Consider the following 21,399-nt stretch of genomic DNA (forward strand, 5'->3'; position numbering starts at 1 on the left):
CCTGGTTCCCACCGGCATATCTCTGCAGCTCCTAGGCCAATGGGCCAGAGGGCTCCGTGTCTGCAGGCCCTGCTCCCGCCGCTTCCCTTGGCTGCAGTTCCCGGCCAATGGGAGCTGCGGAGCCGGCACTTGTGGCGGGAGCAGCCTGCGGAGCCCCCTGGCCTTCTCTCTCCATCGGAGCTGCAGACACATGGCGCTGGGTAGGGAGCCTGGTCTCTCCCCCTCCAGCACCAGCAGGGGTCCTGGCCCACCACCCCCAGCACACGGCACCCTGAGACTTGCCCCCACAGAGTACCCATGGCCCCCGCCCAGGTTTTAGTTAGGGGTATATAGTAAAAGTCATGGACATGTCCCGAGCTGTGAATTTTTGTTTACCGCCCGTGACCTGTCTGTGACTTTTACTGAAAAACCCATGACAAAAATGTAGCCTTAGCTATGGGCCCACAGTGTGCTGTACAAACAGATAGGAAGATGAAGTCCCTGTCTCAAAGAACCCACAATCGTTTGTTTGTGAGTAAAAGACCAAAAACTTCAGACTAAGGATGCAGAAAAAGCATACAACATACGAGCAAAATAGTCAGGGTTCCAACTGACACACATTCAGTTAGTACCATCAGGTTTTATTAGTATCTTTATTTTATTTACATTTTGAAACTTAGTTTTCAGTTTCAGGGGCCACTTAGAGCTTAAGTCAGGGGAAATGAGTAACAGAAGGCAATGGATAAATGAGATGAGATCATTAGAAGGACTGTCCAACCTCAATGTGCATGATGCCCTTAAGAGAAGGTGGTCAGCTGTCAAGGAGCTGTTCCTCTGCTAACAATCAAGAACATTGCAGGCTGCTGAATGTGGTAGCTGGGGCTGTATGTAGTTCCTAATCAAAACAGAAGAAAAATGCAACTGGCTGCATATTGAGCCAGTTTGCCCAGCTCTTACAATTGCAGGTTATACATCTGGCACAATGCAACTGATAAAGGCAGAATTTTACCTATAGTGGTTAGGAATAATAAAAATATTGGACCAGGTCTCTGAGACCAGCCCATTTGCACCCAGTGCCACCACCCAGGGGTAAAGGAATTTCTTTTCATTAATTTTTCATGTTGTTGCCACTATGATTACTAATTTCACTTTTTTGCACAGGTAGAGTACAAATCTGAAGGATTTCTGGAAAAAAACAGAGATACAGTGTATGAAGTATTGATTGACATCTTGAAAAACAGCAAGGTTAGTAAATTCATCATGGCTGATTATTCTACTAGAGATGCCAGAATTCTTGTGGAATATGAATAAAGATTAAGATGAAAATACTTTGATCTAATGTTATTAAATTAAGAATGCTTTTCCTTAAAACTCTTACAGTGGATCTAAAATAATTCCAAACTGTATACTTTTAATTTCAAAGCGACACTGCAAGTTAAAAGAACACTGTTTAGACTTTTATTTTTTGTATAGTTACCCTGCAAGTTAATATTTTAAGTATTTTTATAATGTTCTTCAGAAATAACTTTTTGAAGCTTGAAACTGAAATCTCTTTATTAAAACTGCTTTTTTTCTTGAGGTGTATGCAAACTTATCTGTTACATAGCTTATCATGTCTGTTAGCACTGATTATTTTTAAAAGGAGACAAAAAATAATGGAAAGGCATAGAAAGAATTGCATTGACTTTCAAGCAGATGTAAGGTGAAAACAAGAGAGCGCTTTATCACTTTTTGGCCTATTTCTCTTGACTATGCAGCCCTATTGTTAAGAATCTAACTTAAGATGACAAAGAAAAACAAATTTTTAGGTTTAAATAACCTTTTTAAAATAACATGAATAGTCTGAATTTAACCGAGTCATGTAATCATGTCCACGCAGGTGTATCCCTGTACCCCCCAAACAATTCCACTGACATCAGTGAGGCTCCGTGCAGGTCTAATTGCAGGCTTCAGGTCTTTCAGTGAAATGAAGTCCAGCAGCAATTGCTAGTTAAATCAAAGGATCCAGTCTCAAAAGCTACAAGATTTGGCCCAATCTGAGACTAACAATGTCTGTTCTGTCCTGTACATCCATTATTAGAATTCTTATATTAAAGTATTATTACAATTACTCTCAGTATTAACTGTGATCCTTTCTTTTACGCTTTTAGTTTCATCTGTGTGCAAACTTTTTTCAAGACCATCAAGTGCCCATTTCACCCTTCCGGTCAACTATAACAGTCAAATCTGCAAAAACAGCGGTCAAGCCACCTAAGAAACAGTTCCGGACGACGGTTGGCAATAAGGTATAGAGTTTAGCTCAAGCTCTAAAGACTCATGTTTTTAACTCTAGAGCAGCAGTTCTCAAACCATGGGTCGAGCCCCCAAAGTGGGTCACGATCCCATTTTAATGGAGTCGTCGGGGCTGGCTTAGACTTTCTGGGATCTCAGGCCAAAGTCCCAAGCCCCACCGCCCGGGGCCAAAGCTGACGCCCCAGGGCAGCAGGGCTCAGGTTACAGCCCCACCCTCATCCCGCCTGGGGCTTCAAGCCCTTTGGCTTTGGCCCCACCCACCCAGAGCGGCGGTGCTCAGGCTTCATTCCCTCCTCCTGCGGTCTTGTAGTAATTTTTGTTGTTGGAAGGGGGTCGCGGTGCAATCAAGTTTGAGAACCCCTGCCCTAGAGGTTTCCAGTTCAGTTCCCAACATCAGCCAAGAGGGGGTGGCCATGATTCTTCAATATTCCTCCTAAAACAGCACTTTTTAGACACAACAAATCCTGCATCTTGGCAGGGGGCTAGACTAGATGACCCTTACAGTCCCTTCTAACCATATGGGTCTATGATTCTATGAAGTAGAAAATATTGGTGAAGTGCAGCATTCAGGTATTTGTACTTGGGGGCATGAGATCCAGATTTATTCATAAGTGCGTATCTGGTACTATGGTATTTAGAAACATTATTCTAGGATGTCTAGTGTGCTGTACAGCAAGGGATAGCCCCAGCTACTAGTATCCCAGTTTTGTGTGCAAGTGGGTGTGTTTGTGTATTTGTGTGTGAAAACGTTCACGGTAAATAGTGCCAACATTTTAATTATCAGAACTCTGAGAGGACTGCTGTCTATATTTTTGTCACAGTTTCCAGCTAGAGGCTAACTCGGAATCAAAAGTCAAAGATGTATTACTTTGATAGGAATGTTAAATTAGCTAAATTGTTACCTTAATATTTTCTAGTTCCGCAGTTCTTTGTATTTACTTATGGAAACACTTAATGCAACCACTCCTCACTATGTACGATGCATAAAGCCAAATGATGAGAAGTTACCATTTGAGTGAGTACACTAGTGCTGTTGAAATACTATGTTAAGACTGAATATATGTTCTTATTTTTCAGATTAGCCAAGTATCAGTAAAGTGTTATTAGCTGAAGTTTACATACAGAATGTATTTTATTTCTGTAAAGATTACTAAAATAAAACAATTTAATATTTTTATATAAACAATTAATTCTACACGATTCACCTGATCATAGTTATTAAGACACTAGAAAATTTTCTGTTGAGTTAAAAGGTTTCAAGCCATGATTTATTTTTTTTGTTTATTTGCAATAACATTTTTGGAGGGAATGCTGACCATTTTAGTTTTAAGTGGGTAGATAGTTTGTATGAGTGTGTTTGATCTTCTATGATGTGGATTAGTATAGTTGGGTTTCTGGGAGGAAAAGTCGCTACTTCATACTACCTACCCTTTTAACAAAAATATTTATAAAGGTGTTAGCTCTTTTCTTTGAATGTTTCTATGTGCAGTGTCAATCACATCCAAAATGTTTGCCTTCTTCCTAAAATACTTACAACACGCTCTGAAATAGTTGTGAATAAGAAAAGCATTCTTAATGTTATGTGTATGTCAAATGTTTCAGAATTCTGATAGCCAGCACTGCTACCAATAGCTTTTAAATTGGAGTCGACTTTAATCATGACAAGCATGCAACCATTAATGAGTTTCACGTGCAGAGATACAGGAAAATCTCTTGGCTCAGAGGTGTGGTGTCTGTTAATAGTGCTGACAGATACATGCATTGACAAGGGAGATACGCACTCTAAGTCTGCCTTCGTGGTACCATATTACACAGCCACAAAGATCTGTTGTTCAGGAACTGGCATTCTAAAGAGTGCTTAAATAGGCTTTGACAATATAACACACTTTAATAAAAAGTTGCTAGTGAGAATTTACCAGTATGTATGTTATATATTGAGAATACTGTCTGATTCTGTGCCATTTGATGATATACATTTTCCAATTTAGCACTGAAGGGAACAAAGCCTATGTAAGAGAAAAATAAATGTATCGCTCATTTGTCTTTTGGGAGGAAGCCCTGAAGTTCAATTTCCATGTTTTTTTCTATATAAAGAATTTGGGTCAGACATAAGAGATCCTGAAAACTCCCTTGGGACCCTGAGTGCTTCAGGCATGAATAGAAATACAAAATGGTTTATATTTCTTCATTTGATCTAAATATTATCAAAGTAGTATTCATTCTACTAAATACCATTTTTATGAATAAATTCTGATACCAGAAATCCTAGAAATGAAATACATTGTTGTATGGCCAGATCTTGCAAACACTTGATCAGTGGGTACTAAATTCTATACTCAGTAGAGTTTGCAGGACTAGGCCCTTAATATAAAAGGTAGAGGTGTGTGTATGTGTGTTTGTTTATATATGTGTGTGAGAGAGAGAGAGTGGGTGTGGGTGTGTGTGTGTGGGACATTATTATATAATTCAGAAATATTTAACACCTTCAATTTTGTTTTGCTGGTAAAGAACCTCTATACTAAACTGTGATCTCTCCAATTAAGCATACAGGTACTAATCTTTGCAAGAAGTATAATGGTTATAAACATGGCATATAAAAACTGGAAGAAAATAATGTACAAGTTCTGTTCCCTTAGGTTTGACTCAAAAAGGGTGGTGCAACAACTGCGAGCATGTGGTGTTTTGGAAACTATTCGAATTAGCTCACAGAGCTATCCATCCAGGTACGTGACTATTCCTTTTTCTTGAATACATATATTTAGATCTGCTGAAATAATTTACATTCACCAATTTTTCGTTTTATAGGTGGACCTACATGGAATTTTTCAGCCGGTACAGCATTCTCATGACGCAGCATGAACTATCTTTAAGTGACAAGAAAAAGATTTGCAAGACTGTTTTGCAGAGTCTAATCCAGGTTAGCATTTCTGCTCTGTGCTGTCATCCGTTATAAATAAGGCTACGATTTAGTCATGGGTATTTTTAGTAAAAGTCATGGACAGGTCACGGGCAGTAAACAAAAATTCATGACCCATGACCTGTCCATGACTTATACTAAAAATACCCCTGACTAAACCTTAGCTGCTCCTGCGGCCCTAGGGCGCCGCTGCTTTGGTGAGAACCTGGGGGCCAACGGCTGGCCCCTGCCCTGGTGGCAGGGGAAGACTTCCCCTGGCCAGCCGCTGCTCCGAGGACCCTGGGGAACACTGCTCCGACAGCCTCCGGGGCCACTCTCCCGGGCCAGCCGCCCTGGGCACTGCTTGAGTGGCCCTGGGGCCAGCTGCCTAGGGCTGCCTGAGCAGTTGGCCCCAGGGCCACCCCAGAAGCAGCTGCTGCGGCTGGGGCCAGCTGCTTATGTGCCCCTGGGGTCAGCCACACCTGCAGCTGCAGAAGTCACGGAGGTCCCAGAAAGTCATGGCATCCGTGAACTCTGTGGCAAACTCGCAGCTTTAATTATAAATACAAAGGATCCAATTCACAAAAATATGTACTCTTTAAATATGAATGATGATTTAAATATTATTTATTTTATTATTAGGTAGGTCATTTAATCAGCTGTGGTGTAGTGGGTTGAGCACAGGGCCTTTGTTCTTTTTCACCAGCCACTGATTCAGAGTGAGCAAATTACTTAACCTCTCTGCACCTCTGATTCCTCATCTGTAGAAGGGGTATAATGATACTTTACCTAGCTTTGTAAAGCATTTTGGGTCAATGAAAAGAAAGTGCCACATGCATGCTAAGTGGAATACAGTAAAGGGCAGTGCTGTTCTAATAATGTGTTATCTTGCAGTCAAACTCTCTGAAGCCAAAGCTTTAATCCTAGCAAGTTCATCTCAGCCTTCCATCCTCTTGAAGTAGATAATTGAGTTCCTTGCGGTTTACTGTATGTGTCTTCTTAAGACTTCCAAAAGAAGCCTACTTGCTCTAAACATTAAGGATCCCATGTCACGTTTTGCATCAAGGCTATCCCTCACTGAAAATATTTTCTTCCCTCTCTTCCATCATTCCTGTGTGATGTGTATTCACATTACACCAGTTACTTGTAGTCCTTCAGCTTAGAGGTGACTGAACTTCAGCTGAAGTATAAATACACAGGGCCAGAAGCTGCCTTCAGTTACACCCAGAGTCAGTTAATGGTGTAACTGGGAGGAGAATTTTGGCCATAGTTTGTAAAGTGCTTTGAGATGTAATTGTATGAAAAGTGCTGTGTGACTATAAATTATATAAAACTGACCTTATGCAAATTCCTCAGTCTCTTTTAGCATTTAGATCCCTAATTCTTGAAGCAGAAAAATTATGGAGTGAGCACAGAGCTCAAATATTTCCCCAAATCTGTAGGGAGGCTGGTTGTCATTAACTGTGTTTCTGACGTTTTGGCATAGCTAGGCTACAGTTATTAATGCCTGTCCCACTGCCCCCCAAAAAGGAAAAGAAGATTGCAGATTATAAATAAACCTATCGTTTTCTTTTGCAGGATCCTAACCAGTATCAGTTTGGGAGAACAAAAATTTTCTTTAGAGCAGGGCAGGTTGCTTATTTAGAAAAACTGCGGTCAGATAAACTGAGAAAAGCGTGCATCGTGATCCAAAAGAACATTCGAAGCTGGCATCAACGGAAGAAATTTCTCCGTATAAAACAAGCAGCTGTTATAATACAGCAGTACTTCCGTGGACAGCGGACTGTACGGTATTTCATAATAAATCAGTTTGCTATGAGGGCACGTGTAAAGAGCTCAGACTCATGCCTGGCATTTACATGCAAGTGTAAATATGGGGGAGAGTTTAAAATTGTAATCCAAGTTACCACTTGGCTGTTCAATGTATTTATGGAACTGAAAATGCCTGAGTTGTTTTATAGATATTCAGGAAGTACTCTGTCAAATTTCAGATGCTGTGGTCATGTCTCTGAAGGTCTAGGTACCCCTAAATAGCACATAAGGAAGCTCCCTGACTGATGCTGAGTGGCTTACTAGTGGGTCCAAAGTAACTGATCCACTTCAGAAACCTAGAACGGTCAGGCTTCCTGTTCCCTTGATGCCCCACACCCTCCTGTGTGCAGGAACCATGAAAGGTTTTGAAACCCTGGGGCTGCAAAAAACCCACACAGAACATGCTGTCAGGGAGAGCTATGGCTGGAAATGGGAGGTGTCAAAGACAACTGTGTGGGGTTGGAAAGATCTGGGCTGTTCTTCTGCAACCTCTGCTGAGATTGGTCAGGGAGGAAGGTGTCTTCAGGGCAATGGGCTCTGTTCCATGGTTACCCACTGCATTTAAGAGCAGTCATCCAGCACCAGTGCAGCAGCCTGACCCCTTCACAGTCTCCCTTACTGATTTTTTTTTTTTCCCCAGCTGCACACGGTGAGGGGGACCAGCTCCTTAACAGGATAGCGGGAGGAATACAGCCGCCCGAGATGTCACTCCCCACTGAACCCAATTCTGTATGTGGCTGTGAAGGAAACTGGAGTACTAGAAACACCACAGATGCTCCTCAGAGGGGCTTCCCTGCCCTCCCCTCCCCCCAGGATTTGATTAGCGCTCTGCACTTGTGGGCTGAGCCTGACCAGGCAACAGGGCTCTGTGCCCACTTGGCACTTGAGTCACAATTTGGCTCTGTATATTAGATTTGTTTTCAAAAAGGAATAGTCCAAATTAAAATGCTACTTAATGTGAATCTACCCTAGAGTAGGGAACACCTGTAATTTTAGACCCAATTTCATCTCCATCTGCTGTGACCTCACTTTTAGCATTTTAAATTACTTGCATTACAAATGTTAACTCATGAAACTGGGACTATAGGTATGTAATTTAGTTAAAAGTATTGGTTCCACATAATGATAGTCATCCTACCCGTATCCTATTATTTCTTTTGGGTCCAACCTTTGGGACTTGAGAGGATGAGCACAAGGAGTCTAATATCAATTAAAAATAACTTTATTTTCTTTTTAATTAAGGCAAGCTATCACTGCTACAGCTCTAAAGCAAGCATGGGCTGCTATAGTTATTCAGAAGTACTGTCGGGGATATATTGTCCGTAAACTTTGCCAGCTCATCAGTGTGGCTGCTATAACAATCCAAGCTTATGTGCGAGGATTTCTAGCAAGGAAGAAATTCCAAAAGGTACAGCCATTTAAGAATTTGACCAAGATCCCAGTGTTTGGGAAAATGACGGAGGCAAATTCTATTGATGCTTAATGCTGTATCTCTGAAATGAGGTACTCTTGAATACTTCAGCATGTGGATGAAATATTCTAGTTTATTACCTCATAATTTCAAGCAGGATCTATTGCACATTCACTTTACAATTTTTAAAATGTTGGAGGTGGTGTTCTTTGATTATTCCAATGGTTTGGATGTGCTATTTGAATATGTTTCTATTTTAAATGTTAAAATCCTAACACTGTTGTTTATCCCTGTAGATAGAATCATAGAACATCTAATCAGATGTTGGTTGATCCACCAGATAATTGTAGGAGTTTGTTGCTCTCTTGTTTTAAAGATGCTCAAGGAACACAAGGCTGTAATCCTTCAGAAACATGCCCGTGCTTGGCTTGCAAGACGCAGATTTCAGAATATTCGGCGATTTGTGTTGAATATCCAGCTTTCGTACAGAGTTCAGCGACTGCAGAAGAAACTAGAAGACCAGGTAGATGACAAGAATCCATTCATGTTCTGTATTAATTTTCTTTCAATGCATTTGTTTTATTGTGAGTCAGTCACATGTGAATTAGACATTTATGCTAATAATATCTGCAGTTCATTAGACACAAAAAATTTGCATAAGGGATATGGACCCTGATAAGGGCATAAAACAAACTCAAATTGTCTTCCTATGCAGGCACACTATTCTATATTTGTTCATTACGGGGCTTCCTTGTACTTTTTGAAGCATTTGGTACTGACCCCTCTTAACGATGGGATTCTGGACTAGAAGACCAGTGGTTAGATCCGGTGTGGCAGTTCCTATGTGTGCTGCAATTGTTCAGTCACTTCTCTTTGATCCTGTCCACACTGGGATCAGAACCATATTAGCTGCAATTCTGTTTAGATGCATTTGCTGTTTTGTGGGTTCTAGCCCGGTTTTCTTTCAGGGACAATTTTTTGAGAGCCATATTAGCCAAACTGGTTTTATAATATGGCTTTAACCCCATTTTCAGACAGAATTTCCCTGGTTGTCGTGAACATGAATGAGCAAGGGGAGGGGTCAGGCAGTAGATTAGCTATTTTCTCATAACTGAGGCAAGGTTAGGTAATAAATTGTTTTTGTTGTCCAAGTATTACTTGATTCTGTTCCTGGAGGTCATTCTTTACTAATACAGTGTCCGAATCTAGTTTTTAAAAAATGAGAGAACAAATATTAAATTATTAGAGATTTCCAATGAAGACACAAAAGTTGGGCTTTGGTAACTGATGGAGGAATAGAGCAGAACCTGTTGCAAGTGTTTTGGGAGGGGAAATGTGTGTATTATACTAATATAAGTTACTAAATAGAATGGAACAAAACTTTAATTTGGTTTCATTTTAACTTATGTTTACTCATTTTAGAACAAAGAAAATCATGGCTTACTGGAGAGGCTGACTCACCTGGCTTCGACTCATGCGAATGACCTAGATTCAATCCAGAAACTTGAATTAGAGCTTGAAAAATTAGCAACACAAAAGAGAACCTCTGAGGAAAAAGGAAAGAAATATAAGGAGGACGCTGAACAGGTTAATCTTCCTGTTCCTGGTGGTGTTCACAATATAAGATAATTTATTAATCTTTTAGTTACTGTGACAATGGGTTTATGTAGTGCCTGATCCTGAGGGTTGCTAAGCATCTGCAACTTCTAACAAAGTCTGCAGTTTAATTGAAACCCAGGGCTTACAGTTTAAAGGAAAGATATTTTTTGTTCGTTTTTAATTTGTCTTTTATTAACTTCTTATGTTTGCAGAAACTCTCAAAACTTGAGAAACAGAATGCAGAACTGCAAGAACAAAAAACATTCTTAGAACAGAAGCTCCAAGAGGAAACCGAGGAAATGAAAGGTACAATAAGAAAGCAGATGTAGGGCAGCTTTACAAAGCTGCAGTGGAGAAAAGTGATAGAGCCAGCTCCTCAGTGGGTGTAAATAGGCATAGCTCTGTTGAAGTCTGTTTACTGTAGCTGGACATCTGGCCTTTAGTTACTCATCTCTGAAATGCTCTATTTAGGGCATGTAGTGCCCAGGCTCTTTATTCTAGAGTCTGTCTATGTAGGAACAGAAGCTTTCCTCTCTCCCTTGCCTCTTGTCTCTGAGGGAGCTCATAGAATTCCCTTCAAAACTCTTCTCTTTGCTTGATTCTTTTAATATATTGCTCTTAAAAATCCAAGTTCTCTTGAAAGGTTAGCACTGGAATCAAAATCTGTAATTACATTTTAGAACTCATAGCATGTTGATTTGTCAGAACTTGCTTATGCTGTGGTTCTGCATCTCAGGATTAATGTGGTTACATGTGATATGTTAATTCTAAACTAAACTATCCAAAGAATTGCTTATTAAAACAAAAACTCATGTTCATGCTCTTAATTTTTAATTTACTCTAAATGTTCACTGTTATATGAAGAGCCTTCAAATATAATTTTTTCCCCACAGACAAAATGGATGACCTCACAAAACAATTGTTTACCAATGTACAACAAGAAGAAAGACAAAGAATGTATGGAATTTAAGTTTAGTTGTTTTAAAACTACATTTTTCTTACTCTCTCTCTCTCTCTCTCTGCCTTTTTTTCCTCTTTCTGAAAATGTATTATGCATACATAAATACAAAAATCGTTCCATTCTCCATGGCTATTGGGTTATATATTCGAATAGGAAACTAAAACATGTCAACAGAGGGAAGGTTAAAGACATCAGTCATGTGCCTGGGAAATTGTATGGTTTCCTTTGATCAATTTTCTTTTACAATTTTTTGTTTTAGTTCTCAGGCATATTTTTGAGACCTGAGAGGAGATTCTGATCATAATGGTGCCTTTGGAAATGCACTGCAATCCACAGTGTCTGGGAATAGGCTAATGGTGACACCAAGCAGATTTTCTGTGACTTAGAGGAAAAAAGACAGAAAAGGGGGTTGACTTAGGGAAATCGGACAATGTCATGCCCACAGCCAGCTCTTCCAGTTACTGTTTCTCTCTCTCTCTGACCACCAACATTTCAAAGAATAAAGGGCATTTGCTTGAAAATACAGGGCAAAGCTTAGTTGTAAGGCACGGACCCTCACTACCCAAAGTGTTTCCATTTGTGTCACAAAACCACATAGTTTGTCCACATGTTATGACCCTTTGTATGATTGTTGCTTGAAAACGTACCTTTTATCTGATAAGATGCTTCACAGTAGCTCCTTAAATGTATATGATTTGTAGAACATTAGGCACTAAATAAGAGACATCCCTTAAAATACAGGGAAATGTGGTTACTCAACCTCCAAAAGTTGGAAACCCTGTGTCCTTCTCAGGTGAGAGAGTCTCCCATCAACATTGCATAGTGCAGACCCCGCGGTAAGTAGATCTAAGCTACGTCGATTTGAGTTACTCTATTCAAGTAACTCAAATTGCGTAGCTTAGATCGAATTTCCCATGTAGTGTAGACAAGGTCTGAGTGAAGACTGTCTCCACCAGCTGGGTCTCACAGGGAGCTAGCAGGAAAGGCGAGGACACTTGCGCTGTATTACTGGCTGGGGGTACGTCTACACAGGAAAAAAAGCCTGCAGCAGTGAGATCCTCCTCTGTCACAAGGTTTCAGGGCCCGTGCTTCAGCCCAAGTGGGAATGTCTACACTGCTATTTTTAGTTCCATAACATAAGCCCAAGTCAGTTGACCTGGGCTCTGAAACTCACTGCTTTTTGCAGTGTAGACTTTCCCTTAGACATAGGGGTTGTTCCACCTCTGAGCCCTCTACCTCAGTCCCCATAGGCAGGTGGATGTAGGGAGGCCTAGGCACATTCCTGTCATCCTCTCATCAATGTTGCAGATGATTCTGAGAAGCTAGGCTGGGATTTTCAGAAATGCTCAGCATTGGCCTAACTCCGCTCCCACTGAAGTCATTCAGAGCAAAGTTAGGCTGACACTGCGCACTTTTGGAAATCTCACCCATCTCATTTACCTGCCCCACCCATCCCTCATTTTCTCATGCCCAAGTTGTGGTGGAGGATTGCACCAACTGTCTTTTGTGACACATACAAGGGAGAATATGTCTCATTATTCTTAGATACCTTTAACTTTCTGTAAATTAAAAGGTTTGGTTTTTTCCATTCCTGGCTATTAAGTCAGTAAGTGATATTAATAGTTGACAGTATTTCCCCTCTGTTTTCAGTCCCACCTAGTATTTTTTACTCCTTATACATTTTATGCTTTTTTCAGTTGAAGGGTGCACCTTGTCTGTCATTCCAGCTGGTCCTGTTTCAATGGATATATTTATATATGAACTGGAGGTGTAATTTTTGACTCGCATAGACATATGCGTGCTAGCTTTGAATGAGCTAGCGCCCTAAAAATGGAATTGAAGCTTCAGTGACATGGGCAGCAGAATATTCCAATAGTTTCAAGTGTAGACGTACCCATAGCCTTCGGTCTCCAAAACTGAAAATCAAATGAAAAGACAGAATAAAACACTTTTTCACCTGGAGATGGGTTTTTAAAAAGTGCTTTCTTTCTGATTCCTTGCAGAATACGTGAGAAAAAGTTCCAAAATGAGAAGCAAGACTATGAAAAAGAGATTGAGTCATTAAAGGGAGAAATTAAGACTCTCAAAGAAGAGAAAATTAAGCTGCAAGATCAAATTCAGGAAGAACATATCATTCAGGATGGCTTAAAACTGGAAGTAGGACAACTTAAAAAACAGGCAAAGGTAGGAGGAGTAGTTTAAGTAAACAAAACCAGGATGGTCTAGTTTATTTTAGTTTTTTCCCTATATACTGCAAATAGAGAATTTCAGTGCTTTATTGATAGTCCATCTTTTCTGTTTTTTTGTTTGAGTACAGTACATTTTAAAGCAAGCTGTGGTTAGAAAAATCTGGTTGAGGCAATAGTGTATATTTACCGTTGGCTTCAATACACATGGAAAAACCAGACAGACACAAAATTACTCTCATTTTCATAAATGACAGCTGGTTAGTACATTTATTTGAGTGTAAAATCTGAAAATTATACTTCTCACAAACCTACTGCCAACTAAAAACAAAACCAAAAAAACCCTGTATCTATTGTCCTGATGAAAGGAATATTTGTAACCTAATTCTGCCCTCAGAATAAGCACAACTTAAAATGTAGCCAATGAGAACTGTGCAAAAATATTGGAGGACTGAATTGGGCCTTAAACATTTGTCCATTAAAATATGTGAATCAACTTTTGGAAGAAGGTACTAATTCAGTAGGAGGACATTTCCTAAATATTATTTATTCCCTTTTGTAAACAGAACCTGTTTGTGTGTGTTTAAAAACAGCAAAATATTCTTCCTTTGAGTCAAATATTGTAGCATAAACTATATATGCTGTGTCAGAATCTTACTATTAGGTTCTCTCATATAGGAGAATATTTGAGACATCTTACTAGACTGATTTAAACAGAACACATTTTAAATCTTGGGGCATGTTGATCAAACCGTTGTTAATTATAATACTGTTTACAACTTAGTCAATATTTGGCCCATCTTAGTCATTCATTTTTATCTCATTGGACTCCATCTCATTCTGAAAAAATTGTCCAATTCAGATGATACCTGAATTGCAAAAGGAAATTGAACTGCTTCAGACACAGAAAATGGATGTGGAAAAGCAGGTCCGATCCCAGAAGCGAGAAATGAGAGGTAATTGACAACTATGTAATTCAGAGCATTTACAGACATTTACGATTCTGTTGTAATTGATTAAACTTGTATAGAATCACAGAATATCAGGGTTGGAAGGGACCTCAGGAGGTCATCAAGTCCAACCCCCTGCTCAAAGCAGGACCAATCCCCAATTTTTGCCCCAGATCCCTAAATGGCCCCCTCAAGGATTGAACTCACAACCCTGGGTTTAGCAGGCCAATGCTCAAACCACGGTTATATGTTTAGTTGTGTCGTTTTTTCTAGATATATTACAAAAGGCAAAAACACTCAGAGGTCAAAACTTCTCAGATAGACATTAAAAAAACAAACCAACTAAACCCCCTTGCCCAAACCCAGAATGAAATCCATCCCATCAGCCACATTATCTTCCACCAGAAAAAGCCTGAGGGAAAACAGGTGAGTATTGCTGCGTGCTGAATGAATACCAACACCAGGGACTCCTCACCAAGAACACTCAGTCCTCTCTCATTTAAACAACAGTGTTATTAATTCAGATGTCTCAGATGATTGCCCTTGCATTGGGATCACATGACAGAGGAGTTGGTCTCTCAGCCAGCCAGCACTCAACCCATTTACAGATCAAAAGTAATACCTTGAATTTAACTCAGAAATGAATAAGTAGCTAGTACAACTCACAGAGCATGGATACAATATGCTCTCTAGCACTCATTCAGCAAGGAACATGCCTAAAGCCCATGAGTAATCAAAGGGATTGCTTGCATTCTTAAAGTTTGGCATGTGCTTCACCAGAGTCTGTGAGAAATGCTGAACTGGAGACTGTGAGAAATGTTGCTTAACAAGAGTGCTGCCATTTTCTGCACTCGCTGCAGTACCTAATATCTTGACGGTGTAGCTCCTGTGTAAATCATCTTGCGTTAATCAAAGCATTAAATAGCTAAGGTGTAGATAACTCCAGCAAGATCCAAATTCAGAAGGAAAGGACATAACTTTCATATCAAGTGCAAATGATAGACAGCATCCTTGGCACTTGTACCTTCCTAGATATCCATAAAGAGATAGAACAAAGTCTCTGGATTGCACTCCTTAGTTAAATTTAAGTATGTGCATCATCCACCAGCAAAGAAGTTGGCTGCTTAGAAAGAGGCTGATGTGATTATTTGTATGATGTATATAATCTGAAAATTTAAGGAGAAAATTCATTCTTTACATAATGTTTATTTTCAGAAAAGGTGTCAGAAGTTGCGAAACAATTTATTGAGAGCTATGATGTTGAGGATGTAAGAAGCAGGTAAAATATATAAATTTTTTTCTAGGCTTTTTAAAAATTTAAAACAATCATACTTTTAAGATATTTAATTTCTTCATCCATACACATTTTATATTGTCTTGCCTTGTATTTTAGGCTGTCCACAGAAGATTTGGAACATTTAAATGAAGATGGAGAACTTTGGTTTGCTTATGAGGGCCTGAAAAAAGCCACAAGGTTAGTTTAATTATGTAATGTAATGTTCGTAATTCTGGCCTGAGATTCATAGGATAAACTGTAAGGGGCAGTAATAAGGAAACTGGTCTTACAGTATCATACTGCAAGCATCATGTAACAAGTGAACAAACATTGCCTAATAGCAGAATAGTTTAGGGTTCAAGCCAGCAAATCGCATTGTTATGAAGTCAATGGGACAAATGCATGAATAAATGCATGAATAAATAAAACTCATGCCCAATCCTGCAAGTTGTATTCATTATAAACATTAAGTAAGGATGGTGGTATTTTAATAATGCAAACATTAGAAACATATGGGTATTTTTTAATAGCTAGAGAACTTTCTATGGGGATTCATGAGACTAATCTCCATAAATCTTAATTTTTGATGAGCGACCCAATCTTTGAGTGGAGAGACATGGACTGAAAGGAACAAAAAAGCTTGGACAGTCTTGGTGAATATATTGTGTACAAGAAAACTTTCTCTAAGCTTTTTTTAAACCAGTCAAATAGCTTTTGTTTAGTACTATACAGCTAGAAAAAGGAAATAATTTTGACTTAGAAGCCTTTAAGAACCAGTGTTACTAGTGAGATCCATTTAGTTTGGGCTAAAACCACACTGCACATAATTTGGACGTTGTGTATTTTACAAGGTCCTTAATCCACCTGACATAGTTACTTTCTCTTATTTACATGTCTGCACATGGTGGTGTTTCTTTAAAGGTTCTGAGGTTGTTAAATGAAAACTCTGTTTACAGACATAAACAATACATTGCATGCATATCAGGAAAGATGAGATAACTGAATAGCTTTGAACTGTATAGTCATAAATTATAACATGAAATTGAAAACTATTTAGATTGAACCCTTGTCATAAGAAACAAAATGTGTGTGTTCTGGAAGCTCATAATTGGTCTGAATTCCTGGGGTGTTGAGGTTCTGGAGTTGTTTCAGCTCTATGCCTTGTTTTCCCATTGGTTTTGTCTTGACCCTGGGAGAAGGCATATTGCTGGCAAAGTCATACACTGTCTGTAGCTTCCAAATTTTGTTTTTTAACAGAGTGTTGGAAAGCCAATTCCAGTCTCAGAAAGAAAACTATGAAAAGGAGATTGAAGCTTTGAACTTTAAAGTTGAACATCTTAGTCAAGAAATTATCCATTTACAAAAGCTGTTTAGGGAGGAAAATGACATAAATGACAGCATCCGACTTGAAGTTAGTAGACTAACATCGGAAAACATGGTAAGGTTCAAGTACTGCAGAGGTTAGAACTATCTTATCGGACAGAACCTTTTCTCGTATTACCTTGGGACAGAATCCTGCCCCAAGTGTATTTGTGACATGAAACCCTCAGTATTTCTGCAGGCCCTTCCATTAATCTCGATGGACCTCAGTGATGTAGCCATGTCAAAATACACAGCCTCTATGCCCACACTGGAGTAAAGGCTGTGGTGATGCCCAACAAACTGCCATACATGAGGACATCATCAGGAGAGGTGACAGACTTGGTTGGCCTGGTCTACAGCCAGTTTGTTCGCCATGTGGAGCTACTCTCTCTTAGCCCCTTACTGCTGTGTAAACCTGGGCTGAGAAATGCCCTCAATGTGCATTTTTGTCGTAATCGTCAAATGTTAAAATACCCATTTTACAAACTGATTCAGCAGGAGCTGCATGTTCATGCACCTGAAAGCAGAATGTGGCTCAGGTGGTTGATACTTTCCTAAGAAAACAGACAAATCACAGTGTGAGCTTAGATTGTATTTTAACCCTTTGTATGCCCATGTGACTAAGACTTATGATTTTATAAAGGATTTTGTTCTATTCAAAATATTGTCATGATGGACATAGATAGGCTCATACAAGTATTATGCTGGACATACTATATGCTCTTCCTTGCTATTCTTATGGGATTTTTTTGTTTCAAATTACAGTAATAATTTGTGCAAATATGGAGTTTTACACTGGACAGCTATTCCGGAAAACAAACATCTATTTCTAAGCTTTTAAGTCATTTGAATAGAGAATTAGCTAGAAAAACAATACCAGAACTTTAGCATTGATCAGGAAGTTATCATATTTAGCCATTTCAGTACATCCATAATTTAAACAACTGGTCTGAAAATCAAATAAGACCGCTGTTGTTTGACTGATGGTATGTGTTTATCTTTCTCATTGGTAGATGTCATAGCTTAATAAAGAGAGTTTCTTAATGAAAAAATAACCCTTTCCAGAGCAACACAAACTAGAATCAGAATTACACAATATGTTGCATGCTGGAAGTACAGTGTTTCAAACTGATATAGCTAGGAGTCAGACATTCATGCTACAGTGTCATTGTAGGCAAACAGCCACCATTAACCATACAGCAATAGCTCATACAAACATTCATCTTTAGAACACGAGGTTTTTTTTTTTAAAATTCATACATGGAAAGATGGCATAACACTTGGGTTAATCCCTCTACTGGTTTTGAAAAGTACCAACCACTTGGAACAGACAAAAGGAAACTTATTTTACTGCTTTTTCTGAAAGATGGTGTTTCTTTCATTGTAACAACCACCTGGGTAAGCAGTCAACCAGTCCCAGTTAAGCAAAGCTCAACATTCTGCAGTTTTAAAGAGTTCAGATCCAATAATTGGGTGCCAGTCATAATGATGTCCTGTAGTTGGATGCATACAGATCATCAGGATTGCCAGCTATTTTGCACACATATGGCATGTGGATAGAACCAGGACCTTCACCTCCCAAAATTGCGTCCTCTAGCATGTAAACTTAAGGATAATCTGTCAACAGGCATTTATTCTTATATCTACCATAGCAGTGGTTTTCAACCTCTGGTCCACTGACCCCAGGGGACCCACAGACTGGGCAAGACTTTCCAAAGAGGTCCGCACTTCCATTTGAAATTTTTTAGGGGTCTGCAAAATAAAAAAAAGTTAAAACCTGCTGCTCCATAAGTTTGAGCAGTCTGATGTTCCATCCACCAAAGGGCGGTTATTCACATAAAGCAGCCAGTAATTACAAGCATTTGTTATAAGTCCAACACTTTAACACTTGAGCAATACAAAATCTTCTGACTAAGAGATGAAACTGCTACCACCCTGCACCATACTGATATTGATACAAATGGAATATACATTTCCAAGAAGGAAGTGCATTCTGTAGTGTATAATGTTATTTCCTTTGGTTGGGAAAAAAGTAAGAGTCAGTAGGAGAAATATTTTCAAAATTTAATTTGAAGTTACTGAGATGAAAAAGCATTTCAAAAAGAGAGCCTATAATATCATTTCTTTCTGAAGTGTTTTGTAATATATTATATAAGAGATACTTTCTAAAAATAAATTGAACTGGAAAAATGAAAATCATGACATTAGTTTTCTTTAAACTAATTCAGCTGTTTAAACTTTAGGTAAAATATTGAGAGACTAAATTATTCAAGTGTTTTTTTCCCTCTTTATAAAGATGATCCCAGACTTTAAACAGCAGATTTCTGAACTTCAAAAGCAAAAGATGGATCTTGAACAACGCCTTCAAGAACAAGCTGCCAAGACGAAAGGTAAAAAGCCAACGTGGGGCCTGTCTTGCAAACAAGTACAGGGAGCCTAGGGGACCGCCTACTAGCACATCGGTGCCACTGGCAGGACTCTTTCCTCTCCCCTTCCAGCATGGAGGGGGTGGTATTTTGATGGGAGAGGGCAAAGTGGAACACTGCTGTCACTCCTCCAATGATGTGGGTCATTTATAGATTCCATGCCTCTGGCGTAACTTAGAATTGCTTGACAGCAGCTCTAAATTGTGTCAGATCTGCAGCTGGTCCACATCTCTCCATGGCTCTCCGGCACTGAATAGAGTTCTGGTGCATGAGAGAATCTTTCCCATGGCTGGGGTTTATTTACTACGTTCCATGCCATTACTGTGGGCCAAGTCTGGATTTCTTATGCATGCAAAGCTCCCATTGAATTTAGTGGGAGTCTGGACTGAGTAAATCTGAAAATCCTGGCCGTCAGGATGTGGCCCATAGCAATGAAAGATTTTCTCTTGTTTATAAACACTTGGTTCCTCAACAATGTTTTCATTTTATATGAAACTTTATTGCAAATTGTAATTACTGAAGGAGTTCCAAAAGTCCCTATATCATGTAATCATCAGAAGGGGGAAATAGTCAGTTATTTAAACATTTAATTACATGACATGTACCTTGTAAATTGCTCTGATACTACATGTATTTACCAGCTGGTGTCTGATCGTGTGCCTTTTATGGACACTCAGCTCCCATTGCATACTGGACCTATTATTAAACAGTTGCTGTGTAAGCAAAGGACTTTTTTGATACAGTATTTGCCTTGTAATCCAATATTGTTACAGGAAATAGGAAGAGGTTATTATGTGTAAGAAAATATTAACTAAATTTCAGCCTAGATCAATCAGCAAACTTGGAGGGGAGGTAAGTGGTTGGTTGGTTGTTTTTTGTTTGTGCTTCTTTTGTTGTTGGATTTTTTTTTTTTAATCATCACAGGAAAAATGGAAGACATGCCTAATCAGGTGCATCACAGTCTGTCAGAGGAAGGTCAAAGGAGGTAAATATTATTATTTTATTATTTTAAATTAGGGTGTCAAGCAATTAAAAAAAATTAATCAAGATTAATCGCACTGTTAACAATAGAATACCATTTGTTGAAATATTTTTGGATGTTTTCTACAATTACAAATATTTTGATTTCAGTTACAACACAGAACACAAAGTGTACAATGCTTACTTTACATATATTTATTACAAACATTTGCACTATAAAAAAAGAAACTTCAGTTCACCTCATTGAAGTACTGTATTGCAATCTCTTTATCATGAAAGTTGGACATACAAATGTAGAATTATGTAAAAAAAGAATAACTGCACTTAACAATAAAACAATGTAAAACTTTAGAGCCTACAAGTCCACTCAGTCCTACTCAGGGGTGAAAGTAACTTAAAGGACTTACCAGTACGCCAGAGTCCTGAGCGGGGACGTGGCCTCAACTGGAAGAGGCGGGGCCTTTAAAACAAGCCCACAGGTGCTTACTTTCACCTCTGGTCCTACTTCTTTTTCAGCCAATCACTCAGCAAACAAGCTTGTTTACAATTGTGGGAGATAATGCTACCCGCTTCTTGTTTACAATGTCACTTGAAAGAGAAAACAGGCATTCGCAGGGCATTGTTGTAGCCGGCATAGCAAGATATTTACATGCCAGATGTGCTAAAGATGCATATGCCCTTTCATGCTTCGACCACCATTCTAGAGGACATACGTCCATGCTGATGGCTGGTTCTGCTCGATAACGATCCAAAGCAGTGGGGACCGATGCATGTCATTTTCATCATCTGAGTCAGATGTCACCAGCAGAAGGTTGATTTTCTTTTTTGGTGGTTTGGGTTCTATAGTTTCTGCATTGGAGTGTTGCTCTTTTAAGACTTCTGACAGCATGCGCCACACCTCATCCCTCTCAGATTTTGGAAGGCATTTCAGATTCTTAAATCTTGGATCTAGTGCTGTAGCTATTTTTAGAAATCTCAGACTGGTACCATCTTTGCATTTTGTAAAATCTGTTGTGAAAGTATTCTTAAATCGAACAACATATGCTGGGTGGCCATTAGAGACTGCCATAATGTGGAATATATGGCAGAATGCGGATAAAACCACGGAACAGGAGACATACAATTACCCCCCAAGGAGTTCAATCACAAACCTGCAGGGCTCAAGTAGAGATTCTAGCTTTTGCAGTTTTTCATCATCTGTTGGCACTGATAGTGCTTTTGAAGAGCTAATGTGGATGTGATAGCGGCTTTGTTGCAAAGCAGGCGCT

General features: G+C 39.2%; 1 protein-coding gene across 2 annotated transcripts in view; it reads left to right on the forward strand.

The window, feature by feature from the left end:
- Window positions 1–21,399, forward strand: part of MYO5C (myosin VC) — a 63,382-nt gene that overhangs the window by 22,439 nt on the left and 19,544 nt on the right. For both annotated transcript variants that reach the window (XM_043494675.1, XM_038419909.2), the window contains exons 14-31: window positions 1,141–1,224; window positions 2,130–2,264; window positions 3,189–3,286; window positions 4,908–4,994; window positions 5,077–5,188; window positions 6,746–6,957; window positions 8,222–8,387; window positions 8,767–8,913; window positions 9,813–9,977; window positions 10,202–10,295; window positions 10,883–10,946; window positions 12,954–13,134; window positions 13,999–14,092; window positions 15,302–15,365; window positions 15,480–15,560; window positions 16,620–16,800; window positions 19,021–19,114; window positions 20,075–20,135. In XM_043494675.1, the coding sequence (XP_043350610.1) occupies window positions 1,141–1,224; window positions 2,130–2,264; window positions 3,189–3,286; window positions 4,908–4,994; window positions 5,077–5,188; window positions 6,746–6,957; window positions 8,222–8,387; window positions 8,767–8,913; window positions 9,813–9,977; window positions 10,202–10,295; window positions 10,883–10,946; window positions 12,954–13,134; window positions 13,999–14,092; window positions 15,302–15,365; window positions 15,480–15,560; window positions 16,620–16,800; window positions 19,021–19,114; window positions 20,075–20,135 (2,120 nt within the window). The remainder of the gene's footprint in view (window positions 1–1,140; window positions 1,225–2,129; window positions 2,265–3,188; window positions 3,287–4,907; window positions 4,995–5,076; window positions 5,189–6,745; window positions 6,958–8,221; window positions 8,388–8,766; window positions 8,914–9,812; window positions 9,978–10,201; window positions 10,296–10,882; window positions 10,947–12,953; window positions 13,135–13,998; window positions 14,093–15,301; window positions 15,366–15,479; window positions 15,561–16,619; window positions 16,801–19,020; window positions 19,115–20,074; window positions 20,136–21,399) is intronic.

This window comes from Dermochelys coriacea, chromosome 10 (genome assembly GCF_009764565.3).
Source record: "Dermochelys coriacea isolate rDerCor1 chromosome 10, rDerCor1.pri.v4, whole genome shotgun sequence".
NCBI lineage: Eukaryota > Metazoa > Chordata > Testudines > Dermochelyidae > Dermochelys > Dermochelys coriacea.